At 52.3% G+C, this 25896-nt stretch overlaps 2 protein-coding genes across 4 annotated transcripts; both read right to left on the bottom strand.

Annotated features, from left to right (window-relative positions):
- Window positions 1-2881: 2881 nt before the first annotated feature.
- On the bottom strand, window positions 2882-15455 carry TIRAP (TIR domain containing adaptor protein). Its single transcript, XM_008259401.5, has 4 exons — window positions 14695-15455; window positions 8066-8224; window positions 5763-6356; window positions 2882-5218 (listed from the first exon to the last, which is right to left on the bottom strand). The coding sequence occupies exons 2-4, from the start codon at window positions 8130-8132 to the stop codon at window positions 5199-5201; spliced, it is 681 nt and encodes a 226-aa protein (XP_008257623.2). The 5' UTR covers window positions 8133-8224; window positions 14695-15455; the 3' UTR covers window positions 2882-5198.
- Window positions 15456-19704: 4249 nt separating this feature from the next.
- Window positions 19705-25780, bottom strand: FOXRED1 (FAD dependent oxidoreductase domain containing 1). 3 transcript variants are annotated; one of them, XR_016235779.1, is made up of 11 exons: window positions 25681-25780; window positions 24825-25045; window positions 24073-24183; window positions 23739-23857; window positions 22313-22407; window positions 21987-22088; window positions 21577-21653; window positions 21229-21389; window positions 20979-21049; window positions 20622-20726; window positions 19705-20407 (listed from the first exon to the last, which is right to left on the bottom strand). XR_016235779.1 is itself a non-coding variant. In XM_002708303.6 (11 exons), exons 1-11 carry the CDS (start codon window positions 25763-25765, stop codon window positions 20153-20155), a joined length of 1461 nt encoding a protein of 486 aa, XP_002708349.1. In that variant the 5' UTR covers window positions 25766-25780; the 3' UTR covers window positions 19705-20152. The 3 variants fall into 3 exon arrangements, 2 of the variants coding, with proteins under 2 accessions (XP_002708349.1, XP_069904372.1); XM_002708303.6 differs by having other exon boundaries at window positions 20979-21108; XM_070048271.2 differs by having other exon boundaries at window positions 20979-21108; window positions 22313-22403.
- Between the last annotated feature and the right edge of the window lie 116 nt (window positions 25781-25896).

Below are 25896 nucleotides of genomic sequence, written 5' to 3'. Positions count from 1 at the left end.
AAAAAGGCAAAGATAGATAATTTTTAAACCTTATGTTCAATATTTAATGTTTCACTACTTTATCTTATTTGGAAAGGATCTAGTCAATGATTGTCCAGCACTTAACTTAGTGAAACTTTAAAAAAAAAAACATTTATTTATTTAAGAGGTAGAGTTACTGAGGGAGAGGCAGAGACAGAGGTCTTTCATTCGCTGGTTCACTCCCCAAGTGGCTGCAGTGGCTGGAGCTGAGCTGATCCAAAGCCAGGAGCCAGGAGCTTCTTCCAGGTCTTACACGTGGGTGCAGGGCCAAGCCCATTAAGTGAGTCTTAAATCAAGCAGTTTATCTGTTTATGAGGACTACCTTTACTTAACATCTCATGAAATTTTCCAAACATAATTGTTAAATGTGAGTTAATTAAATAAGACATAAGTAAAAGTTTATAAACTTTTTATACAGTAGTTGTTTTATAATTTGTTTATTAGAAGGTTTCCCAAATCTCTCTGGTAATTATACCCTTAAGAGTCTCACTAAGTTAGGGCCAGTGGTGTAGTAGGCTAAGACTCCGACTGCAGAGCCAGCATCCCATATGGGCACCAGTTCGTGTCCTGGCTGCTCCTCTTACAATCCAGTTCTCTGCTTATGGCCTGGGAAAGCAGTAGAAGATGGCCCAAGTACTGGGGTGTGGGAGACCCGGAAGAAGTTCCTGTTCCTGGCTTCCAATTGCTCAGCTCCAGCCATTGTGGCAGTTTGGGGAGTGAACTGGTGGGTGGAGGACCTTTCTCTTTGTCTCACCTTCTCTCTGTCTGTAACTCTACCTCTCAAAAAAATAAAGTATTTTTTAAAAAAAAAAAACTGACTTAATGGAATTTTTTTCATTATCACCAATGGATATTGAATTTTGTCAAATGCTTTTTCTGCATCTATTGAGATAATATGGTGTTTCTTCTTCTTTTTGTTTTAAAAAAATCTGAAACATAGAGCAATGATTTGCAATGTGTGGTCTAAGGATTTTTTTTAAAAAAGATGTATTTGTTTATTTGTAAGGTAGTTACAGGGAGAGAGGGAGAGACAGAGATCTTCATCCACTGGTTCACTCCCCAGGTGGCCTTAATGGCCAGGTGAGGCCAGGCCGAAGCCAAATGCCCACCACCACTACTGTCCTTTCTTTCCACATTTTACTGGGGGCCTATGAAGCACAGAAGGACAAAAAAGGAACTGAGGGTTTTATTTTGCAAATTATGACTGTTTATAGGAACCTAATGAAATCTGTAGTCTTAAAGAAAATAGAACTGTATTATTAGATCAATAAGAAAAATAAATTATAATCCTTTTTACCAGGAATACATAAAAATTTGTATAATTTTGAAATAGCTTTTGCAGCAGAAATGGAGAACATGAAGTACTAAGGAATAAGTCTAATAAAATATGAGGCTGACCAATTTGGAAAAGATTATAAAGCCTTATTGGTATACATTTAAAAACATAACTAAGTGGTGACAAACTTTTTTTTTTTTTTTTAAGATTCATTGATTTATTTGAAAGGCAGAAGAGTTAAAGAGAGGCAGAGAGAGAGAGAGAGAGAAAGAGAGAGGTCTTCTATCCACTGGTTCACTCCCCAAGTGGCCACAACCGCCAAAGCCGACTAGTCAATGTGAGCTTCACCTGGGTCTCCCACACGGGTGCAGGAGCCCAAGCACTTGGGCCATCTTCTACTGCTTTCCCAGGCCATAGCAGAGAGCTGGATCAGAAGTGGAGCAGCCAGGACTCAAACTGGCACCCATGTGTGATGCCAGCACAAGTGGGGGCTTCACCTGCTAGATCACAGTGCTGGCCCCAAGACATAGCATTTTTTTTTTTTCAAAAGATTTATTTTATTTATTTGAAAGAGTTACAGAGAGAGAGGTCTTTCATTCCGCTGGTTCACTCCCCAAATGACTGCAACAGCCAGAGCTGAGCTGATCGGATGTTGGTGGATGGGATACTGGCGCTGTAGGCTGTGGCTTTAATCCACTGCACCACAGCACTGGCCCCAGAGACTTAGTATTTTTACAGCTAGGAAGCCTCTATCATAAAAACATTCTCCCCTAATAATTCATAAATTCAATGTAAGTCCAATAAAAACACTAAGGGATTTTTCTTGGAACCTGACAAACTGAATAAACAAATTATATGAAAGAGTACATGAACAAGAAAATCAAAGTGCTTCTTATGAATAAGTGAGAAAAATTGACCTACAAGCTTTATCAAAAAAAAAATAAATAAATAACAATAGGGGTCAGTGTTGTGGCACAGCGAGTTAAGACGTTGCTGACAATGCCAGCATCCTGTATCGGAACATGATGGCTCAAGTCCCAGGTGCTCTACTTCCTATCTACGTCCCTACTCTTGTGTCTGGGGAGGCAGCAGAAGATGGCCCAAGTACCTGGACCCCTACCACCCACGTGGGAGACATGAATGGAGTTCCTGGCTCCTGGGGCTTCAGCCTGCTGCAGTCCTGAATATTGCAATCATTTGGGGAGTGAACCTGTGGATGGAAGCTCTCTTTCTCTGCCTGCCTCTCTCTGTGTCTCTGTCACTCTATTCATAATAATGAATAAACCTTTAAAAAAAAGTAATACGCCAGTATGGCACCCACACAGAGATAAGGAAATAGAAGCTCCCATAGACAATCAGGACAGTTTGATAACACAGCCAGTGGGGGAAAAGATGTACTAGTCAGTAAAGGAGTCAATCAAACAGAAGGGAAAAAATGATCCCTAACTTAAAAGCCAAGAACAAAAACAAACCTAAACAACAAAATCCAGGTGGATGGAAGACCTAAATGTGAAAAAGAAATACTTTAGAAGAAACTCCACAAGCAGGGAAGGATGTCAGGTACAAAAAACACAGACCACAGAGTAATAGGTAAACTATTTTATATTGAGAAAAAAATGAAACTTGCTCTTTGCTTTTTAAAAAATTTCTAATAACTTGAGATATATACCTAAATATATAGGACTAGAAAATGCCTGAGACTTGCTTCAGAATGATCTGGGGGTGAGAAAACGGGTGTGTTATTATTGATATGAAATGAGCTATGAGGTGGTAATTGTTGAAACAGGGTGATGGGTATATGGGGATCTGTCAACCCTTTTTAATATATAATATGTACTCTCCTGTGTGTGTGTGTGCAGCTTTTCATAAAAACGGTTAAAAGGAAAAGAAGGATGTGATGATAGGATACCAGTTTCTACCCACCAAAGTTGTAAACATTTGAAAAGCTGACAGCTCTTCATTATTGGCCAGAACACGACAGGCTGGGAAGCCTCACACATCAAGAGCAAGGACATACATTGGCACAAGCAATTTGGAAGGAACCTCATCACCTGGTGGAACAGAAGATGCATATCCTTTACCGCCCAGCGGCTCCCCCATCTAGCCTAAGACCTAGAAAAGCTTGCTTATGGAAACAGGTACAAAGAAGTTCACAGGCCCATTGTTTTTAATAGCAGAACACTGGAAACAACTGAGTATCCTTTTGTAGAAAAATGTGTGAGTCTGGCCGGCGCCACGGCTCACTAGGCTAATCCTCCACCTAGCGGTGCCGGCACACCGGGTTCTAGTCCCGGTCGGAGCGCCAGATTCTGTCCCGGTTGCCCCTCTTCCAGGCCAGCTCTCTGCTGTGGCCAGGGAGTGCAGTGGAGGATGGCCCAAGTGCTTGGGCCCTGCACCCCATGGGAGACCAGGAGAAGCACCTGGCTCCTGCCATCGGATCAGCGCAGTGCGCCGGCTGCGGCGTGCCAGCCGTGGCGGCCATTGGAGGGTGAACCAATGGCAAAAGGAAGACCTTTCTGTCTCTCACTCTCACTGTCCACTCTGCCTGTCAAAAAAAAAAAAAAAAAAGAAAGAAAGAAAGAAAAATGTGTGAGTCAACGGTGCTGTGTTTATTTATGAAAGGGCAGAGTGGGAGCAGCACCCATCAGCACTGGCAAGTCCCACCAGCACAGGGTGAATGGGGTCAGGACTCCACAGAATACAGACTTGATGCCGTTTACGTCAGCGCAAAGTCTGTACACCTACACCAGGTGCCGGGAGGGATGGAGGGACATTATAGAGAGAAACCAAGAACAATCTGGAAGAGTGGTTATTCCCAGTGCGGGAGGTGAGGGCGTGTCATCCAGGGCACGGAGAGCAGTAGGAATGGTGAGGTCTTGCTTCCTAAGCTGGCTGGGAGGCCCGTGAGTGGTATCATTCCTTAGTCCTTCTCCATGTAATAACATCACATGTAATTGTAAAAATAAAAGGTGTTCAAAGAGGGCACATGATGTGGGAGGTGAGAGACGAGGCACAAAAGTCCCCACTGGGGGAAATAACAAACTCCTTTTCAGTTCAAAAACAAACTTACTGAGAACAGCTGAATGAAGCCGTGCCTGTCCTGCAAGGAACACGGTGCTGCCCAAGGAGACTCTGTCCAAAGGTGAAGGCAGCGACTGAGAAAGCACCAGGGGTCACAGGATGGAGGAGAAGGGGTGCTGAAGGGGACACTTTGATCCCCAGTGAAGGGGCTGGGTCCTGACTTTTCCTTCTCTTCACCCTCCCCTCTCCTATGTATTCAGAATAGCTTCCAGGTTTGTCTTAAGTGACTTGAGTGCAGTGAGTGAGACGCAGCACAGCACGTAGGGCTCTGGGGCTGGGCCCAGCCTCAGGACTGCAGTAGTGTGGGTGGGAGGGGCTTCATCCCTGGCCTCTGCTCTCCCCTGGCTCATGTTCTGGGCTTCCCCAGGCTACTGGGAGGCCATCTTCGCAAAGGCCTGCAGCCTGTCTGCACCAGTGTCTGCTTGCGGGGGAAGAGAACAGGTGCACGCCCAGTTTCCTGTCTGCTTAGCCAGGAGGCAAAATACTGCAGAGCCCCACAGCAACGGTACCACCTCCCACCACCTCCAACTTCTGGCTTCTTCGTGGCCTTCTTGGGGGAGTCCCCAGCCTCCCCATGGCCTTCCTGGGGGAAAGCCCCATCTTCCTCATGGCCTTCCTGGGGGAGTCCCTGACTTCCCCTTGACCTTCCTGGGAGGCCACAGTAAGGCAAGCCTGATGGACATCTCAAAGTCATGGACAAGGTGCTGCAGACTCTGGCTCCTGATGCCTCTTGTCATATCTGCTGGAGCCAAGGCCCTGCATGGGCCTCTATGTCCAGTTTTACTCCAACCAACCGGGTCCCACGATGCCATGAGAAGTGTCAACCAAGTGTCCGTAGATCTGAGAGAGACCCAACAGAATCAAGGCTTGTCACCCTCCCCACCCCCCACATCTCTGGTCCTCCCCAACAGCCCCGCCCCCTCCACGCTCTCCCCACCTTTTCCTGTATGCTGTTACTTCCAAACCACAAGCAGACAATAACCGGCACTGATGGATACACTCATTGGCCGCAATGCATCCCCATGACCTGGTGCCATTCTCCCTTACTGAAGTACCGTCCCTTCTGGTGCCTGCCCAGCTCTCCTGGACACCTCCAAGTGAGAGAAACCCAACCCTATTCCAGGCCACTGCTCGCTGACACCTGCTGAGGGCTGGGGATGCACCTGCCTGTCTGTCCTTGACACCTGCTGGGCCATGTCCTGGACATGCACCTGCTGGGCAGTGAGGAAGCACTGACGCACTGCAAAGCACTTAAATAACTAAGTCCCTTCCCACGTGCTCCTAAGTGAGGAGCTGGAACTCAAACGCCGTCCTCCCTGGAGCATGCGCCGTGAGCCAGGGAACCCAGCGGCCCCACCCTGTCCCGGGCCGCGCGGATGCTTACAGTGCAGGACTGCTTCCCTGACTTGGCGAAAGCCTCCGTCGGGGCCCCTGCCGTCCACGTAGTACATGAACCGGAGCTCGGGTGGGTAGGCGGCTCTAGACAGGCCGGACAGCAGAGGGATGGTGCGGCCCTCGGCACCTGGGGCCTCGGACAGGGCCTGCAGCATCTGGTACCTGCACCAGGGGTCGCGCAGGAAGCCCGGGGTGATGAGCAGTACTCGGCAGTGACTGCTGCTCAGCGCCTGGCACAGTTCAGACACGATGGCACCGCCCGGGGCTGCGTCGCGCAGCTGCAGGAAGCAGCGCAGGCTGGCGGCGCTGCCCTCCAGGTAGGAGACCAGCTCCTGGGCGGCCGCCAGGTCCTCCTCGCTGTGGCACACACACACATCGTAGTCCCGGCTCCAGCGGCCACTGCCAGTGCCGCTGTCACTGCAGGCGCCCTCGTGTGCCGCTGGCGGGGCGGGGGAGGTGCTGGCACTGAGGCCCGAGGGCGCGGGCCCTGCCTGGGAAGGGGTTCGCGGGCTGTCGCTGGGGGCGCTCTCCGGGGAGCCAGGCATCTTCGCAGGCTTCTTCTGCAGGGCCTGCCTGAACCAGTCTGCGGGGAGAAAGGCGGCTCAGTCCCCGTCCCTCCTCCCTCGCAGGGACCCCCTGCTCTGCTGTTTGTTTTTAATGAAACAATCTCATTTTAAACATTTATTTGTTTTATTTAAAGGCAGGGAGCGACAGAGCTCTCCTGCTGGGCCAGGCGAAGCTAGGAGCCAGGGACTCCAGCCAGGTGTCCCACGTCGGTGGCAAGGGGCCCAAGTATTGGAGGATCACCTGCTGCCTTCTGGGGTATGTACTGGCAGGAAGCTGGATCTGGGAGCAGAGCCTGCACTCAAACGTAGGCACTCTGCTATGGGATGCAGGCATCCCAGGCAGTGTCAACCCCAGCGCCAAAAGCCTGCGCACGCTCTGCTGTTTTTTTATGCATCACCAGGGCCTCGCCTAAACGCCCCATCTATCTTGAAAGGTTCGGGGAATAGGTGGGACTGCTGGAGTGCTTACGTGAGAGTTTTTCTTGCCTGATGAGCTGTGGCCTTGCCTGCTCCAGGCCTCTGGTATCTGGTACCTTCAGTTCACCACCACCACCACCACCACCCCGCCCCCGCAGCAGAACTTCCCACCAGAGCTGACTGACTGGCACCTGTGGGTCATCAGCAGAGCTGTGCTATGTTAGCGTGGATGAGTCAGTTCCTCAGTCCACTTCCAGCAAGAGGGGAGGGGAATTTAGATTGTGATGGGCTACCCCCTGTGCAGGAGGAAGACTAGGGGGGAACCTGCACTGCTCTGGCACCGAGGAATCCTTGATAGTTTCTAAATGGTCAACATGGAAAGATGGAGGAGGACTACTACTGCTCAGAGCTCCTGACGAGCGCCAGAGGGAGTGAGGCACATAGACCGACTCTGGGCCTGCTGCTGGCGCTGTGTGTCACCAAAAGCACATGGTGGAATGTGCTCATTTCAGTTGTTAACTGAGAGAACGCAGCATCTGGTATGGGGGAAACACTCCAGGATGGCATTAAAACGCAGCTTCAGGGTGGGCATTTGTCAAAGTGGTCAATTCACCACTCGGAATGCCCACAGCTCATATCGGGGTGCCTGGTGCCAGTCCTGGCTACTCCACTTCCAGTCCAGCTTCCTGCTAATGCACACCCTGGGAGGCAGCAGGTGATGGCTGAAGTGAAGTGTCTGAGTCTCTGCCACCCACGGGGGAGATCTGGATTGAGTTTCAGGCTCCTGGCTTCAGCCAGCCTCAGTCCTGGCTGTCGTGAACGTCTAGGGAATGCATGAGCAGCAGGTGGGAGATCTCTGTCTGTCATCTCTCTGTCTCTCTGCCTTTCAAATGAAGTGAGGATAAACAAATTAAAAGCCAAAACCCCTCAGCTCCCACAGCTTTTGGTAAGGACGGTTTGATACTCTGGGGCTTGATTCATTTTCTCTCTGCTCCTTCCTCAAAGATTGAGATGACAAGAGACACAAGGGTCAGCACTCAGCACCAGGTCTCCCAGGCTGGGGCAATTAGCTGAGCAGGCCCTGGAATATCTTTGCACCTCCAGAATTGAAGATGCAACTGAAACATGCCTTCCTCTCCTCCTCTCCACAAGGCACTGGGCATGAAATTAGGCCAGGAGCTTCCTCTGCCTTCAGCCTTCCTATCTCTCCCCAGTGTTTGGAGCAGGCGGGCCTCCCCGTGACCCACGCAGAGACTGGGGACTACGCTCTTGGCAGCAGCAGCACTTTCAGCAGCCTGGTTCTACTCACCAGCCATCTTGCCCAGAGGCTTCTTGGGCCGGGAGCGAGGAGCTGGGAGGGAGGTCGATGATGCCATCGTGTAGGGCTCACGACCATCCCCGTGAGACCAGGCATCAGGAAAGCAGGAGAAGGGAGGAGACCCAGCCTTGACCCCGTGGAACAGCCATCCTATAAGGGACACACAGAGACAGAGGAATCACAAAAGCTGTACTTACTCTGCTCTCGGGCCCAGTGTGGGCACCTGAAGCTCTGGTATCTCCCAATTGCCTGACAGGCTTGGACTTTAAGGGAGTCCTTCACCCATCATGGGACTAGAGACAGACACCTCTGTGACTGGAGCTGGTTTCAAGATACACTCAGATCTGGGCGGGCATTCAGACTCCCCAAGTAGGGGCTGAGCACGACCAGAAGAGTGGCTGTTCCATGCTGCACCCAGCCGGGATGCCATTCGGGGCTGGGGAAGGGATGGCTGGCAGGCAGCTCTTCAGAGAGCCTTGGGTGAAAATGCTGGAATGAGATGAGGACAGCTGCTGTTGGCGTGCGTCATTATGCATGCAGGCAGACAGGCTGGGCAGTACAGAGAGCACAGCGGGAGATTTTTTCTCCCTGCCTGCCTCCACCCTTCAGCAGCCTGCACAAAGAGGTCACAAAGTAGTGAAGATGCCCCAAGCCTCACCTCTTACTAACTGTGGCCCTTGCAACCTTACCAAACATCTGTTTCTACATCTGTGAAGTGGACATGCTGCAATACTAAAAACCTACTTCTTCTCAGCATTATTGTGAAAAGTACTGAGATAATTTACATAAAGTGCCACTGGGGTCTGGCATATGACAAGTGCTCAAAAATATGGGAAACTACATATTTAAAATAATCTAGATAAAAGAGGGATGTTTTAAGCTTATGGTTTATAAGACTCAATAGTGTAGCATTCATTTCTTCCCCAAACTTTTCTTCATTTTAATGCCAGCCCCAAATTTCAGGGGATTTTTGGTTTCGCTTTTGTTTTGGTAAACTGCTTCTGTGTTTATATGGAAATGCAAAGGGCCGAGAAGGCTTCAGAAGGGTGTCTGGCCACGTTCTCTTCCCAGCACAACAGGGCCGCCCCGGTAGTGGAAGCTGTTCCAGCCTAGGTTCCGAGGGGAAGCTAGCGTGGAGCAGAGCCCAGTTCAGATCCTGGAGGAGCTGTGGTATCCTGGAGACACTTCCCCAGGTGGAGGGTGGGTAGAGAACTTGGCTCCGGCATCGTGGAGCAGCAGGCAGAGGGCTGCCTGCTCACCCTCTGCCAGATCGGCAGAGCACAAAACCAAGGCTCCCTCTAGGAACGCACCCAGACATGAGTTGAACCACTAGACACACTGAAGTCAGAGGGCCCACAGTTTAAAGAAAGTCAGCCAGTGTTGGACGTCAGATAAGGGATGCTGAGGATTCATGAATGTCTATCAAAGTTCAAATCAAAACCAAACCTTTCAGACCAGCGCTGTGACTCAGGTTAATCTTCCGCCTGCAGCGCCGGCATCCCATGTGGGCGCCGGTTCTGGTCCTGGCTGCTCCACTTCCAATCCGGCTCTCTGCTATGGCCTGGGAAAGCAGTAGATGGCCCAAGTCCTTGGGCCCCTGCACCCACGTGGGAGAACTGGAAGAAGCTCCTGGCTCCTGGCTTTGGATCGGTGCAGCTCTGGCCGTTGTGGCCATTTGAGGAAAGAACCAACAGAAGGAAGACCTTTCTGTCTCTCCCTCTCACTGACTGTAACTCTGTCTCTCAAATAAATAAATAAAATCTTAAAAAAAACACTTTCATTGCAGCAGCAATGGGGGCAGAAAGAAGAGGGGGGATGTGTGCAGGAGGCAGAGACGACGTTTGAGAGAAAAGTGGTTAAGCCACGCCAAGGACGCTGCGAGTGGACTATCAGTGAGTTTCTTTTCCTTGCTAATCTGTGGATCTCAGACAACCTAGCAGGAAGGCCGCAGTGGCTGCCGTGCCGGCCCCACCGTGCGGTCTGTTGCCCTGGTAGGGCTTGCGGCCACTAGACATCTTCATTTCAGCCACTCAAGACGCTGTGTCGCCTCCAGTGATAGACATCCTCGTAGTATCAGTTGGTTTTTATGTAAACATTTCCAACCTTATTTTATGTTAGAATTTTTAAAAATGTATTTATTTGAGAGGCAGGGAGGTACAGAGAGAGAGAGATCTCTCATCTACTGGCTCACTCCCCAAATGCCAGCAATAGCCAGGGCTGGTCCAGGCTAAAAACCAGGAGCTAGGAACTCAATCCAGGTCTCCCATGTGGGTGGCAGAGACTCAGGTCCGTAGGCCATCACCTGTTGCTTCCCAGGGTGCACATTAGCAGGAAGCCAGTAGGGAAACAGATCTGGACTCTAACCCAGATATGGGATGTGGGCATCTCAGCAGCAGCTTAACTGTTATTCCATTTGCCCACCCCAATTTTTTTTTAAAGATTTATTTATTTATTTGAAAGTCAGAGTTACACAGAGAGAAGGAGAGGCAGAGGCAGAGAGAGAAAGAGAGAGAGAGGTCTTCCATATGCTGGTTCACTTCCCAGTTGGCCGCAACGGCCAGAGCTGTGCCAATCCGAAGCCAGGGCCCAGGAGCTTCTTCTGGCTCTCCCACGTGGGTGCAGGGACCCAAAGATTTGGGCCATCCTCTACTGCTTTCCCAGGCCATTGCAGAGAGCTGGATCAGAGGTGGAGCAGCTGGCACTTGAACTGGCACCTATATGGGATGCCAGCACTGCAGGTGACAGCTTTACCCACTATGCCACAGTGCTGGCCCCCCAATTTTGTTTTAATTTTAAGATTCATTATTTGCTGGCATTGACATTGTGGTGGTACAGAGGGTTAAGCCACCGCTTGTGACATAAGCATCCCATAGGAATGCCTGCTCGTGTCCCAGCTGCTCTTCTTCCAATCCAGCTCTCTGCTAATGCACCTAGGAAAGCAGCAGAGGTTGCCTAAGTACTTGCGCCCCTGCCACCCACGTGGGAGACCCAGATGGAGTTCCAGGCTTCTAATTTCAGCCTGGCCCAGCCCTAACTGCTGTGGCCATTTGAGCAGTAAACCAGCAAATGGAAAAGTTCTCTCTCTCTATCTTCACCTCTGTCTCTGTAACGCTGCATGTCAAATAAATAAAATAAATCTTTTTTAAAAATTCATGATTTGCTCTTGATACAATTACAAATTGGAGAATCATTTGATTTTTTTCAAAATGATATTCCAAAAGTTAAAACGGAACATAACATATAGATTAACATATGTTAATCTACTTAACATGTATAGATTAAAAAGTTAACAGTTGTCATTTTGTGAAATAACTTCCTCTTTTGGAAACACATGCTGATTTTTGGATAATTGCCTTTTTCACTGCTTGATGAAGAAGAAAACCAACTGTCCAACAGCATATGCCAATGGAAGCGGGTGGGACAAGACCTTGTAAGTACCGTTACGTAAAAGTTTAAACACAGGAAGGAACAGTGTCTTTAACAGGATCATTGAGCAAGATGGCAGGTAAATTCCAGGAACCAAACACACAGCTACTTCCTAGAGTCTTAAACCCCAACCATCTTCCTGGTTACTTCTCAGTTCTTGTATAGCTAAGGCTGTGGAGCAATTACACAGGCAAACATGCTTTAATCTTCCCAAGACTTAGTAACAATATCCTATAGCGAGATATAGCTGTCAAGCAGATAAGATAATGAATGTGAATCTCCAGAATGGAAGGTCTACTGATTAGCTCTGTCTAGTCTTCGATTTGCTGTGTGGCTTTTTATGTGCTTTCTTTTTCTTGTGCTTATCAAGAGTTCATACAATATGGAGCCAGTGTTGTGGCTTAAGCTGTCACCTGTGAGGCTGGCTTGAGTCCTGGATGCTCCACTTCCCATCCAACTCCCTGCTAATGTACCTGGGAAAACAGTAGAAGATGGCTCAAGCACTTAGATCCCTGCCAATCATATGGAAGACATGGATGGAGTTCCAGGCTCCCAAATTCTGCTTGGCCCAGTTCCAGCCATTTGGGCCATCTTAGGAGTGAACCAGCAGATGGAAGATCTCTCTCTGGCCTCTCCCTCTCACTCAAATAAATAAATAAATATTTTAAAAAGTAAATAAGTAAAGTAAATGCAAGAAGAAGAGCATCTGCCCTAGCGAGTGGTCAAGGTGCCTACATCCCATACCTGAATTTGATTCCCATCTGTCTTCCAATTCCAGCTTCCTGCCATTGCAGACCCTGGGAGGAAGCAGGTGATGGCTCGAGAAGCTGTGTCCCTGTCTGACATGTAGGAAAACCCCGACTGGATTTCTGGTACCTGATTCCAGCCCAGCCTAGTCTTGGCCACTGTGGACATTTGGGGAGTGAACTAGTGGATGGGAGCTCTCTCTCTCTCTCTCTCTTTCTGTGTCTCTGCCTCTCAAATAAATTAAGTATACAGGAGGCTGTGCATGGGTTATATGCAAATACCATGACATTTTACATAAGGAAAGTGTGTGTCCTCCCAGTTGTGTTGGCACAGAGGGAGTCCCTGGAAGCAACCCTACTAAAGGATCTAAAGGATGACTGTATGTGTGAATGGTTGGGCAATCAGACTATTGCAGGAAAACATAGGAAATTATCTCCCTGACTTTGGGGTAGGCCAAGATGCTTGCAAACTAGATACAGTAACCATAAAGGGAGAAAAATCAAAGATTGGAAAACATAAAAATAAAGAGCTTCTGTTCACCAGAAGAGATCATTTGTAGAGTGAAAAGGCAATGTACTAGGAGAAAAGTTTTAAAAATACATGTCCAATAAATGTCTCATACCCAAACATTTCAAGAACCCTTACAGGGGCTGGTGTGTAGCATAGCGGGTTAAGGCACCACTGCTCCACTTCCAGTCCAGCTCCCTGCTAATGGCCTGGGAAAAGCAGCAGCAGATGGCCCAAGGGCTTGAGTACCTGCACCCACGTGGGAGACCTGCATGAAGCTCCTGGATTTGGCCTGGCCCAGCACCACCTGTTATGGCCATTTGGGGAGTGAACTAATAGATGGGAGATCTCTCTCTCTCTCTCTCACACACTCTCTCAACTCTGCCTTTCAAATAAATAAAAATAAATTTAAAAAAAGAAAAAAAGTAACCCTTGCAAACTAGTAAGTTTAAGAGAGATAACCTGGCCGGTGCCGCGGCTCACTAGGCTAATCCTCCGCCTTGCGGCACCGGCACACCGGGTTCTAGTCCCGGTCTGGGCGCCGGATTCTGTCCCCTCTTCCAGGCCAGCTCTCTGCTGTGGCCAGGGAAGTGCAGTGGAGGATGGCCCAAGTCCTTGGGCCCTGCACTCCATGGGAGACCAGGAGAAGCACCTGGCTCCTGCCATCGGATCAGCGCAGTGCACCGGCCGCAGCGTGCTGGCCGCTGCGGCCATTGGAGGGTGAACCAACGGCAAAAGGAAGACCTTTCTCTCTGTCTCTCTCTCTCACTATCCACTCTGCCTGTCAAAAAAAAAAAAAAAAAAAAAAAAAAAAAAAAAAAAGAGAGAGAGAGAGAGATAACCTATTGGAAAATAGGCAGAAGAATTAAACAGGCTATTCACATGCACAATAAATAGATAAAAAGCTTCACACTTCACCGGTCATCAGAGAAATGCAAATTAAAACTTCAACACACTCTTGCTATGCCCTCAACAAACAACTACACGAAAAAGAGAGAGTGTCACATATTGGTAGGATGTGAAGGCATACGAACTCTCCTACACTGCTGGTGGGAGCATGAATCGGTACCACTGCTTAGAGAACTGTGTGGTATTATGCGCTAACACTGAACACACACACAAACCCAGAAATCCCACTTCAACGAGTAGAAGTGCTTCCATATGTTCACCCCAAGATGCACATATTATTCAAAATAACCCCAAACTGGAAACAACCTTGTCCAGCAACTCAGCCTTCTGGAAGGATGGATCAATAACTCCTGGTGCAGCCACACTCTGGACTGTCATACATCACAGAGAATCATGTATTACTGCCAAACACAGCCCAGGCAAACCTCACAAACACATTCAGTGCCAGACACCTGCTGCACAAGAGGACCTGGTACTTACTTTCACGGATTAAAAGCCTACAAACAGGCAAAGAGACCGTAGCTACTGGTCCTTGCACACTGGGATTGCAAGGGGCGTGGCAGGGGAGCAGAGGGCTAGGAATGTGTTATTCGATGTCCCAGGGCAGGTTGCACAGAGAATTACAGCTTTGTGGAAAACGGTTAAGAGGTACACTTAGGATTTGTGTACTCATCTGTGTGTGTTACATCGCCAATGGTTTTTAAAGTCTAAAAAAAATTAATAATAAAATCATCAGCTGTAGCTTCCTCTGAGTCACTCGTGACCCCGTGTCCGCTGAGCTAGGTGTGGCGGCCGGACCGCTCCTCGCTTCCCCTCTGTCGCGGCACTGGGGTCAGGTTTACCGGGCTCCAGGAGGACGAGAGGACCGAGCCGGTCCCTTCACGGCTGCCCCTACAGGACCCGGCAGAGGTCAAACGCCGCGGAAGAAAAGCTCCTCACCCGCGAGGGAGCCGTGCGCTTGCCGAGCCAGCGCGGAGACCGAGAGGTAGAGGCTGTGGCCAGAGAGAGCAGGAAGTCGGGAGAGACCGTACCTGCGGTGACCCTGCACCAGCCCCGCGAGCCCGCGCTGCCCGGCGGCAGCAACGGTGACAGCCTCCTCGCAGGGTCTCGTCGTGCTGCTCCCGCGTCCTGGGCGCTGGCGACAGCCAGGTGGACGCAGCGGGCGAGAGGAAGGTGGTCTCCGGGGGCCGGCAGGTGTGCCCGGGCTGCGGCCAGGCCGGGCTGGGCAGCAAGCGGATCCCCGCTGTCCGACGTCCGCCCGGCGCCGCCGAGCCCCGCCGAGCCCCGCGGAGCCCCGGCCCCGGCTCCGGGCTCCCCGCGCGCCGGCTTCCCGGGAAGTGGCGCGCAGGCCCGGCGCCCGGAAGCGCCGCGGGGACCCGGCGCCGCCCTCCTCCGCGCCGCCGGCGCCGAGTCTCGACCCTAGAAGGCGCTCGGGCACTGCGCGGCAGGGGAGCGCAGCTCCGGCGCCCCCGACACTAGACACCCACGTTTCAAACCCGAGTTTTGTTCTAGGTGAGGAAGAAGGAAAGAAACCCTTATTTCATCCGTTTCATCCGCTGCTATCCTGCAAGGGGGCAGTGCGTCCCTTTTCCTATTTTTATTCAGAGAAAAGTGAGGCTTGGGGAGATTAAACTCCTTTCCTGAGGGTCCCACACGGTGAGTGCTGGACAGGGCGGGAGGCAGAGGCAGCCCCTCGTGGCTGTGCAGTGTGGCCGGCGGGGAGCCCAATGCGAGTGCTTTGCCCCCGCTAGGCACTAGCAGAGTTCTGCCGGCACGCGTGGTTCCCGTGCCTGCCACGCCTTGGAGCCCTGGAAGTGCAGGTGAGAAGCCAGCTCGCCACGGCTCATCTTCCTGAGCGGTTGCCCAGGGTATGCCAGTGCTCACACTGTGAACATGGAATGATGCTGGGTGGAGGGAGTTTAACTGGGCCCGCCCTGGTCCTTGCGCAGTTTAACGGTGCACAGATGCAACCCTCAGTGTCTACCACAGTGTGGAGTAGGAGTGCCCAGGATGCATTTTTTCTTTTCAAGGGAGAGAGGCAGATTGCCCATCTGCTGGTTCACTACCCGAATGCTCACAACAGCCAGGGGCCAGGCCCAATCCCCGAGCCAAGAGCTCAATCCAGTTCTCCCCTGTGGGTGGCAGGGATCCAAGTAACTAAATCATCCCCTCTTTCCAAGGGTGCACAATAGCAGGAACCAGAGCTGCGACTTGAACCAGGTGCTCTGGGTGTGGAATGCAGGCAGCCCAAGCACAACTACCGCACCCAATGTCCCCCTTCCCATGTATCCTTTAAATGTAGCCTTTGTGACCTTGAAGAGAGGAGCACCTGGGTAAGCCGCCAGAGGCCCCTCTGGACCTCACATTGGTGTGTCTGTGTGGCAGGGGGCTGAGTGACTGCGGGCACGCTGGACACCTGACAGGGCTGACCGGATGTTGGTTTAGCCCGACCAGCCCCAGCTGGGCCCTGGCAGGCTCCTTCCGGCCCTTCAGCACCGTGTCCCTTCCTCTTCTGCGTCAACACTTTAGCTCTCGCGCTTCCACTTGGCACTCCGGCACAGGGTCACATCTTTTCCGGTTCACCCTCCCTAAAGGCCGCTCTTTATGAAGTTTTACCCGCTAGCTCTGTTTCCACTCAACTTCCCCTTCTCTGCAACTGCTCCCACCAAGGTCACCACTGACCGATGTGGTGTGAGTCCAGATGCATGTGTGTCGTTTTGTGCCACTGACCACTTCCTCCTTCGTGTCCATGACAGTACCCTCTCCTGGCTCTTCTCCTGCCTCTCTGGGCACCCGCTCTTTGGTCTCTTAAATGTCTGTAGGGTCCCTCCAGCTTCCCCGCATGGCTCCCTGCTTTCTCTCCTCCTGAAGTGGCCACACCCTGTTGCATGCTGCCTCTCTATCCCTGCTCAGATTGTCGCCCTTTGGCCATGCCAGGGAATCCAACCCCTTTCGAGCAAAGTTTCTCTGGACACTGCACACCCTTCATGCAGCATGCACTCCTGGTTTTTGTCCCTCTCACTATGCCTCCCTGGTGCTCAGCTGAGAGGTCTTCCTCTGTCCAGCTGTCCAAGCAGAAGCCCAGGAGTCTTCCTTGACCCTGTTTCTCGTTGCTGCTGTCACCTCCTGGACCCTCTGCTGCTCACTGTGGCAGTGCAGGCTCCTCTTGTCTCTGCCAGGTGAGCAATAGCAGCAGCCTCCCTCTGGAATCCTTACCTCCTGCCCTGACACCCTAACGTGTTTTCTACAGGTACGCAGGGGGAAATCTGACCATGTCACTACCCTACATAAAATCCTACAGGGGCCAGCGCTGTGGCGTAGTGGGTAAAGCTGCTGCCTGCAGTGCCGGCATCCCATATGGGCGCCGGTTTGAGTCCTGGCTGCTCCGCTTCCAATCCAGCTCTCTGGCCTGGGAAAGCAGTAGAAGATGGCTCAAGTGCTTGGGTCCCTGTACCCGCGTGGGAGAATCAGAAGAAGCTCCTAGTTCCTGGCTTCGGATTGGCACAGCTCTGGCCATTGCAGCCAGTTGGGCAGTGAACCAGTAGATGGAAGACCTCTCTCTTTCTCTGCCTCTCCTCCGTGTAACTTTTTCAAATTAAAAAAAAAAAAACAAAAAAACAAAAAAACAAAAAAAAAAAAAACAACCTGCAGTGGGGGTGGTCGTTTGGCCTAGCAATTAAGACCCCTGTGTGCCATTATCAGAGCAATTGAGTCGCAGCTCCGCTTTCAATCTTGGCTTCCTGTTAATGCAGACCCAGGAGGCAATGCGATGGCTCAAGTACCTGGGTTCCTGCCACCCTCGCAGGAGACCTGGATGGAGATAGATAAGTAGAACCCAGCATTGGCACCTGCCCACAGATAAAATCCAAGCTCTTTAGCATGGGTCTTCAGCCTCTGGTCCCTCTTCTTCCAATCTGGCCAGAAAGTCAGGCTGGATCCTGGTGTGGTTGGTAGCTAACACCTAATGTGACACTATTAACAGGGGGGATCTTCTGGAAAATGATTAAGTCACGTGAAGCCTCGTGAATGGGGTGAGTGCCCATGTAAGAGGCTGAAGGGAGCTCCCTTGCCCTCTGCGTCATGTGACAAGGCAGTGAGATACTGATATCTTTGAAGCAGAGAGCGAGCCCTTCCTGTTCTCCCCAGCCTCTAGGGCTGTGTTTCTTTTTTTTTTTTTTTAACTTATTTATTTGAAAGTCAGAGTTACACAGAGAGGCAGAGAGAGAGAGAGAGAGAGAGAGGTCTTCCAACTGCTGGTTCACTCCCCAATTGGCCCCAATGGCCAGAGCTTCACCGATCTGAAGCCAGGAGCTGGGAGCTTCTTCCGGGTCTCCCTCCGGTATTCAGGGGCCCAAGGACTTGGGCCATCTTCCACTGCTTTCCCAGGCCATAGCAGAGAGCTGAATTGGAAGAAGAGCAGCCAGGACACAAACTAGTGCCCATATGGGATGCTGGCACTTCAGGCAGCGGCTCTATCCGCCATGCCACAGCGCCAGCCCCAGCAGTATGTTTCTACTGTTTACTGATAAGCCAGTCTGCAGTATTTTGTTCTGGCACTCCGAACAGCTAAGACAAGTCCCCAGGGTGGTTAGTTCTTGCCTCTGTGCATTTGTCATAGGAGTCTTCAAAAAGTTCATGAGAAATGCATTTTTTTAAAAAAATTAGGCATGGCTTTCAAATTCTCTTGCACCAAATTCTTTTTAAGTTGTATTTTCCACAAAGTTTATGAAGTCCCCATGTGTGTGGTTTTCCCTCTGCCTGAACTCTCCCTGTACCCCCTCACCAGCCCCTTCTTGCATTCACATTGTAAACCTGCTCCTTCTTTAGGTTCAGCTCAGGGGCTGAGGCTGTGATGTAGTGGGTTAAGCCTCTACCTGCTGCACCGGCATCCCATATGGCTGCCAAGGGTCGAGTCCAGGCTGCTCCACTTCCGATCCAGTTCCCTGCTAATGTGCCTGGGAAAGCAGAGGAATATGGCCCAGGTACTTGGACCCCTGAGGGAGACCTAGGAACTCCTGGCTCCTGGCTTCAGATAGGTTCAGCTCCAGCCATTGCAGCCACTTGGGGAGTGAAACAATGGATGGAAGATCTCTGTCTCTCATTCTCTCTTTCTCTCTGTAACTCTGCCTTTCAAATAAGTAAATAAATCTTTAAAAAAAAAAAAAAAAAAAAGGTTCAGCTCAGAGGTCAACTTCCCTAGGGAACTTCATGGAGAAACTCCCTTCCAGTCCCCACTGCCACCCCGCGGGCCGGAGGAGCCCTGTGCTCACCCCAGCACTGCAGAGGTCACACTGTCTGGTCCAGGGGTGGAGGAGCAGGACAGAGATATGAAAGCTCTGGCGAAGACCTTGCCTGCTGGTGCACTCTAAGATGTAGCCCTGAACCTGGCCTGGTGTTGGGGCTGAATAAATATTGGCCAGATAGATGGATGCATCCACCACCTCTTCCCTTTACAACCACACTCCCTGCAGGCATTGGGAACAGAAGGCAACAGCATGCAAATGAGACAGCTCAACTGGGTCCTCAGATAGTTCCACCTGAGGGAGGGGGGGAGGGGTGGCGGTGGAGGAGCAAGAAGCAGCGGCTCTGCCTCCCCATTCCTGGGGTCAAGGCCTCCTGCTGCAAAAAGCTCCTGCAGGGCCAGCGCCGTGGTTCACTAGGCTAATCCTCCGCCTTGCGGCACCGGCACACCAGGTTCTAGTCCTGGTCGGGGCGCCGGATTCTGTCCCGGTTGCCCCTCTTCCAGGCCAGCTCTCTGTTGTGGCCAGGGAGTGCAGTGGAGGATGGCCCAAGTCCTTGGGCCCTGCACCCCATGGGAGACCAGGATAAGTACCTGGCTCCTGCCTTCGGATCAGTGCAGTGCGCCGGCCGCGGCGGCCATTGGAGGGTGAACCAATGGCAAAGGAAGACCTTTCTCTCTGTCTCTCTCTCTCACTGTCCACTCTGCCTGTCAAAAACAAACAAACAAACAAAAACAAACAAACAAACAAAAAACACTCCTGCAGTGAGACGAGAAACAGAAGGGGCAGAAGACTAAGGGAAGGAGTGAATCAATCATGTTTATTGATTGATGAGGAGAGAAAAGATTCAAGTCGGTAAGTCTGGGCCGAGCTGCCCCAGAATGCTCCCAGGCCTGGGCTCTTCCCAGCCCCACCAAGAGGGTCAGTCTTTCTGGGTTGGTACAGGAAGGAGCCAGTCCTGGGCCTGCACACTTAGGACTCCAGCTGGATGGCCCTAGTGAGTGGGCTCAGCCTGGGCTACAGATCAGTCCTAGGGTCCTGCACCATCAGTTTTTGTTGGCTGAGGCCTCAGCATCTGTGCCTGTGCCCAGCCAGTGCAGAATGGCCTGGACAGTGGAGAACGGGGGTAAAGCCCCGGGCCTGTCTACAAAGGGCCCTGGCATGGGACTGGGGAGGACTCGGGCAGTGCAGAGGACTATGAGCCAGGGTGCTGGCCAGGCCCACGGGGCCCAGTGAAGTGCCTGTGAGCTCAGAAGATATTCTGTTCCAGGACCTTCTCTCCCAAGTGAAAGCGGCTAAAGAGGAAGGGGCTCATGTCGATGGTCTGGAAGTGGCCCTCCAGCACCATCTCGGCCACAGCTCGCCCCACGGCAGGGGCGTGCTGCAGCCCGTGACCGCTGAAGCCTGTAGCGAAGTACATGTTGACAACCAAGGGGTGGGGGCCCACCACGCCGTTCTGGTCAAAGGTGTTGTAGTCGTAATAGCCAGCCCAGGAGCTCCGAACCTGTGGGTGCATAAGATGCTGGGGTTCTCGGAAGGCTGCAGGCTCACCCAACCCTCTTTTGTGGTCAGGGAACAGCACAGATACCCTCTACCAGTTGCCGAGGGGCCCATGACAGGGTGAGTCCAAGATTCCTTAGCAGTTGTGAGGCTGGGGAGGCATTTGGCAGTGTCCCGTGTCTATAAGTAAATAGGAAAAAGCATTTGCTGCCAGTTACCTTCAGATTCTCAAAAGCTGGTACTCTCTGAGCCAGCTGGGGCCACACCTTCTCCTGAAAGAAATCATGGTCCACTTCCAGGTTGCTTGGGTCTGGCTCCTCCTCCTGGGGTGAGAGGTGGAGATGAGGCTTACGTTGCCTGAGACGCAAGGACAGACCCAGACCTCACTGACCCCTTCAATCAACCTCCTTGGTGGGGGGAGGATGAGGATGGGGGTGGGGGAGGGGGAAGACGCCAATTCACACCTGCAGGAGGTTACAATGTCAGTAACAGCCAGAGCCCTCCCCAAAGACCAGACTCTTTCCTAGCAGGTGGCCTGTGTCTCCTTCCCAGCATGCCCAGGACATGTGGCTTACCTCTGTGGGGCTACGGCCACCAAGATAGTTGTTGCCTAAGCCTTCCCGGCGGAAGTAGACTCCATTGGTGTCTGCAACAAACGGAGTCTCCAGGCCTGGGCCCTGGGGGCAGTGCCATAAGTACACATACCTGCCACGACCGTGGGGTTAGGGGACCACAGGAATAGCACATGTCCACCCTCACAACCAACTTCCATGGCACTTCTTTCTTTCTCTTACCAACCTCCTCAGCTGCCCCGAGGGATGCTACCTTTTCCTTGGCTCCACGGGTAGCTTGGTGCCCTGCAGGGTGCCAGGCGGCCCCTTCCCAACACCAGCCAGCTCTGCGATCTTTCCCGACCAGGCTCCCGCTGCATTGATCACTATGGCGCACTCCACAGGCTGGTACTCCAGGCTGTTGTCCATCTTCACCTAGAGGCATCAGAAGGTGAGGGCAGGAAGGGTCTGGACCACACAGTGGGCACCGCGATGGGCACACCTCTTCTTGAGCCTTAGTTTACCCTTCCAGGAGGGTGGGTAGAGAAGACCAGAATAAGGACCCTTTTCTCCTTTCTTGTTCCTCCACTCTGGAAGGAACACTCTTGGCCTGGGAACTTACATGGACTTCACGGATCCTTTTCATGATAATCTCTTCCCCACTTGTGGTCTCCATGCGGCTGGAGGAAGAGACAAACCCTACAGGGAAGAAAACCAAAACTAAGCCTTGAGGCCCGGAAGAGGCAGGAACATGGGGATTCTTCCTAGTCTCTCCAGGAAAGCAGGCTGGGGGGCTGGGAGCTTTCCCACAGACACTGAAGCAGCAGAGATGAAGTCAGCGGGATGAGCACGGGTCCACCTGGGACAGGGCAGTGCTGAAACTGTCATGCAGGTCCCAGGTCACAAAGCAGCAAATGCAGCAGCCAGAGTCAGGCTGGCAGACAACAGCCGCCCCCCTTCCAACCTTGCCTAGCCTGGGATCCAGATGATAAACCCCACTCTGGGCCCCTGCCTGGGGGGCATCAGACTCACGTGTCACCTCGCCCTGGCAGAAAAGGACCCCCATGGACTGGACCTTTCGCCGGAGCCCCTGGAGCAGGGACCAGGGGTCAAACCAACCTTCATCTTCCATCCCTGAAAAAGAGTTCCAGATGAGGAACTTGGAACCGCCTTCTCCTGCTCTACTTCCCGCCCCCATCACTCCAGCCCTTCTGTAGGGCTTGGCAGCTGGGGAAGGTCATCTTAAACAATGATCAGTTCCAGCAGGGTGCGGCCAGGCCCTGAAGCGGGAAGCCTGCAGCTTGGCTAGGGGGAAGCCAAGCCCTCCAACCTCTGGCCCCTGTGCATGCAAGCCTCACCGTATGACGCCAAAGCCACTCCCTCTGTGTTTATCCAGGGAAACTTGTTCCGAAGCTGCTCGGGTGACATCAGACAAATCTTGGCTCCTTCCTGCCTGAGAGATGTGGGTCTGCGTTTGTGTGACGGAGAGGGCGAGTGTGTGGAGAGGACATGGACAGTCCCCGACTCCACAAGTGGGGAGTCCAGCTCATTGTCACTTCTCTGCTCCACACACCCCGATTTTTCCTCACCACTGAATGGGTGAGGACCCAGTCTACAGGTAAAGGCTCTTGGGCACCTGACCCCTCTTTTCCATCCCCCCACGTCCTGCCACAGCATGGTAACTGTTCCCTCCACTCCTATGCCCAGAATGGCCTCCGTCTGCCTAACCCAGGTGCTGAAAGAACACGCTCCCGGGGCTGGTGCTGTGACGTAGTGGGTTAAGCTGCTGCCTGCGATGCTGGCATCCCACATGGGCACTGGTTCAAGTCCTGGTTGCTCCACTTCCCTTCCAGCTCCCTGCTAATGTGCCTGGGAAAGCTGCAGATGGCCAAAGTGCCTGGGCGCCTAAACCCATGTGGGAGACCTGGAAGATGCTCCAGGCTCCTGGCTTCAGTCTGGCATAGCCTTGACCATTGTGGCCATTTGGAGAGTAAACCAGAGGATGGAAGATCTCTTTCGTTCTTGCCCTCCTCTCTCTATAACTCTGCCTTTCTATTAAACAAATACCTTTGGAAGAAAGAAAGAATACTCTCATTAGACAGATTGCCTGTTTTGAACTGAATCCTTCTGCCTAAGCTTACTAACTGCTGTGCCTCGGTTTCCCCACTTGTAAAATGGGGTGATGATCAAATGAGTTAGGCACAGAGTATGTTACCTGAGGTCACCAGTGAGACTTGCAGCGTGTTTGTCAAATAAACAGAAAAATAAAGCCTCCAGCTGTAACACGTCACAAAGATGCTGGCTCTTGATAGATCGGGCCAGCCACTTAGGGCAGGCGTTGCCACTTTTGACCTGCTGCCTGTCCTCGTGAATGAGCCCCACTCATTCATGTTCTCATCTGTGGATGCTTCTGTGCACCAATGGCAAAGCTGAATGGCTTCAAAAGAGGCCACGAGGCAAGGAAAGCCTAAAATATGGGCTGCGTGGCCCTTTACAGAGAAAGGATGCTGACCCCTGACTTAGGGTTCTTGTTAAAAAATCCAATTCCTGCGCCCGTCCCTAGGGATGCTGGTTATTAAGTCTGGGCTGTGTCCTCTGTGGCAGTGTTTTGTCCCCATCTGCCCCAGCACTCAGCACAGGACACGGCAGGTCACAAGCAGCAGCTTTCCTGACAGAGGAGGGTCCTGTCCCATCAACTCTGTCTTCCCAGCTCCTAACCTGGCGCAGGAGCTCACCAAATGTGTGAGGCCAAGAAGCGGCTCACAGCCTACACTGGGCACCCACCTCTGCACTTTCACGTTGTTCTCCAAGGTGGAGGCACTCTTTTCTGAAGCCAACAGGAGATAGCCTGAGGGGTTGAACTGGAGATCCAGGGGAGGGGCGTCAACCACAGCCAGGTATTCCTGTGTGCAAAGAAAAGCTGCTCGAAGAGGCTGACCCAACAAAGGGAGAGCTTTCTAGACTCAGCGCCCCAAACCCAAGAGAAGCCTCCTCCTGGCACCCTCACTGGGGGGGGGGGGGGGGGAGAGGCAGGTTCCCACCCTTTGTTGCCTGACCATTCCTGTTCCCTAGGCTAAAGGAGAGGTCGCCACCCAAGCCCAGATCTCACCACGCTTACATTGATATTCCGAAGAAAGTTGATCGAGAAGAGGGAGAGCTGGACATTCTCTGGCAATGAGAACTGCTGACGGATCCCGCCCACGGAGAGCCCGGTGGAGGCCTGAGCGTACTGGGGGAGATGAGAAAAGCTGAACAGATGCTGCCCTGGAAGCTGGGCGTTGCACGCTGAGAGTTAAAGGGCAGGCCTCCTTGCAAGTTTATAACCTAAGAGGCCCTTGGGTGTCCACAGCAGCCTTTCAGCGGTACTGTTTAACATCAGCATTAGCAGGCGTGCACAGCACAGACAGTGGGCCATCTAAAGAGGGGTGTGCACAGTGCAACACAATGGCAATGGGCTGGAAGTACTAGCGCTGGAGGTTAGCTCTGACCTCCTCATTGGGGAAAAGATGTGACCAAAGGCAAAGGGGAACAGCTGAGTGCAGAAACCGCAGAAGTCACAGAACCTGAGAGAAGGCCGGGTGGGACAGCTGCTTGCCTTGCATGAATTACTAGCTGAATGCAGGCTCTCTCGGCCAGACCTTTGTGACCTCAAAAGAGCCAACACCGTGGAATCTGCTTTTAGAAGCAGAAGCCTTACTGCCAAGGTTAAGGACCTGCAGCTATTCCAGGTTCAAAGCACAGTTCCTGACCTTGGGATCTGCAAAATTGGGGTCTTTTCCTTCCCTCCCGTCCCTCACCCCTAGAGTCCTTAATAAAATATGGGTCATTTTGCTTGTCCCACTCACGACGCTACCCCACCCCAGGCCTCACCGTGTGGTCGCGTTCCACCACCAGCACCCGAATGGCGCCTCGTCGCTTCTCTAGCTTCTTCAGCCAAAAGGCCACAGACAGGCCTACCACCCCGCCTCCCACGATCACCACATCTGACTGTTCGGGGGGCAGGTGGCTGGTGTCATACAGTGGGTCACAGATCTCTCCAGGCAGCATTGACTTGATCTTCTTCTTAACCTCCGACACCTTCTCATCCCAGTCTGTGGGATATAGTTAGGGTCAGGGGATCATACGTGCCCTTCCATATGGTGAGGGGTTAGAGGTAAACGGACACTTGTGTTGGCGTCCCCACTGTTATCCCTTCTCATAAGGGTCCACTTCCACCAGCAGTGTTGTCTGCTCTACTGCGTGGTCTATACGCCATCAGCCTCCCTTTCCATGCACCAAGTCCTGAGCTGCGAGACTCAGCTTGCTAAGGTTAATACTTTCTACTCTCCCTGTCCTAGACGATGCACTCAGATTTACAGCCCTCTCTCTCCCTTAACAACAACTGCATGTCATCTCCACTTGGGGTCTTAACCGCCCCCCCACCCCTGCCAAGACATCATGGAAGAAAGCAAGCTGCACCGTTCTCTTTAGCACGGTACCTTAAGTGGCACCTACACCTGGCTATCCGCCAACAGCAGCAAACTTACATGTTCGTGGATTTGTCACCTGAGAAGGGCCGCGTTGGGATCCAGACACCTGCCCAGGCCCTACAAGTCCCGGTAGGCGGCTCACCCCCGACACACTCACTGTCCTGTCGGCGTGGACCCGGCTCGCGGGCCCCGAAGCTCAGAGAGCAGGAGGTTGGGGCACCCAGAACCACGGTAGCCTGTGTCGCTTTGAGCCTTACCCACAGTAGAGCCTCCTCCGCGTGAGCCTAGGCCCCGGGTTAAGAGGCCCCGTCCCAAGCCCAGTTGCAGCACTCCCCGGAGCATGGCCCTAGAGAATCTGGAACCTTAGAGCTAGCTGCACCTTAGCTCGGCCCCATCCCCGCCCCCACGGCTCGGCGCCACGAGCTCTTCAGCTGAGCGCGCCCATTGGCCAGCGGCCCTCCTGGGAGCCGCCC

The sequence above is a fragment of the Oryctolagus cuniculus genome, chromosome 1 (genome assembly GCF_051225735.1).
Source record: "Oryctolagus cuniculus isolate XC-2025 breed Fujian yellow rabbit chromosome 1, ASM5122573v1, whole genome shotgun sequence".
In the NCBI taxonomy this organism is placed as follows: Eukaryota; Metazoa; Chordata; class Mammalia; order Lagomorpha; family Leporidae; genus Oryctolagus; species Oryctolagus cuniculus.
The sequence above is the reverse complement of the archived record's forward strand: the minus strand, read 5'-3'. Positions and strand labels throughout refer to the sequence as shown.

Coding starts and splice junctions, on each gene's coding strand:
- TIRAP (XM_008259401.5), bottom strand. CDS start 8,132: ATGGCATCATCGACCTCCCTCCCAGCTCCTCGCTCCCGGCCCAAGAAG. Junction 6,357..8,065: donor GCCTCTGGGCAAGATGGCTG/GTGAGTAGAACC, acceptor TTCTCCCCGCAG/ACTGGTTCAGGCAGGCCCTG. Junction 5,219..5,762: donor CAGGGAAGCAGTCCTGCACT/GTAAGCATCCGC, acceptor GGTCTCTCTCAG/ATCTACGGACACTTGGTTGA.
- FOXRED1 (XM_002708303.6), bottom strand. CDS start 25,765: ATGCTCCGGGGAGTGCTGCAACTGGGCTTGGGACGGGGCCTCTTAACC. Junction 25,046..25,680: donor CGGAGGAGGCTCTACTGTGG/GTAAGGCTCAAA, acceptor TATATCCCACAG/ACTGGGATGAGAAGGTGTCG. Junction 20,727..20,978: donor GTGGCCGTAGCCCCACAGAG/GTAAGCCACATG, acceptor CTCTCACCCCAG/GAGGAGGAGCCAGACCCAAG.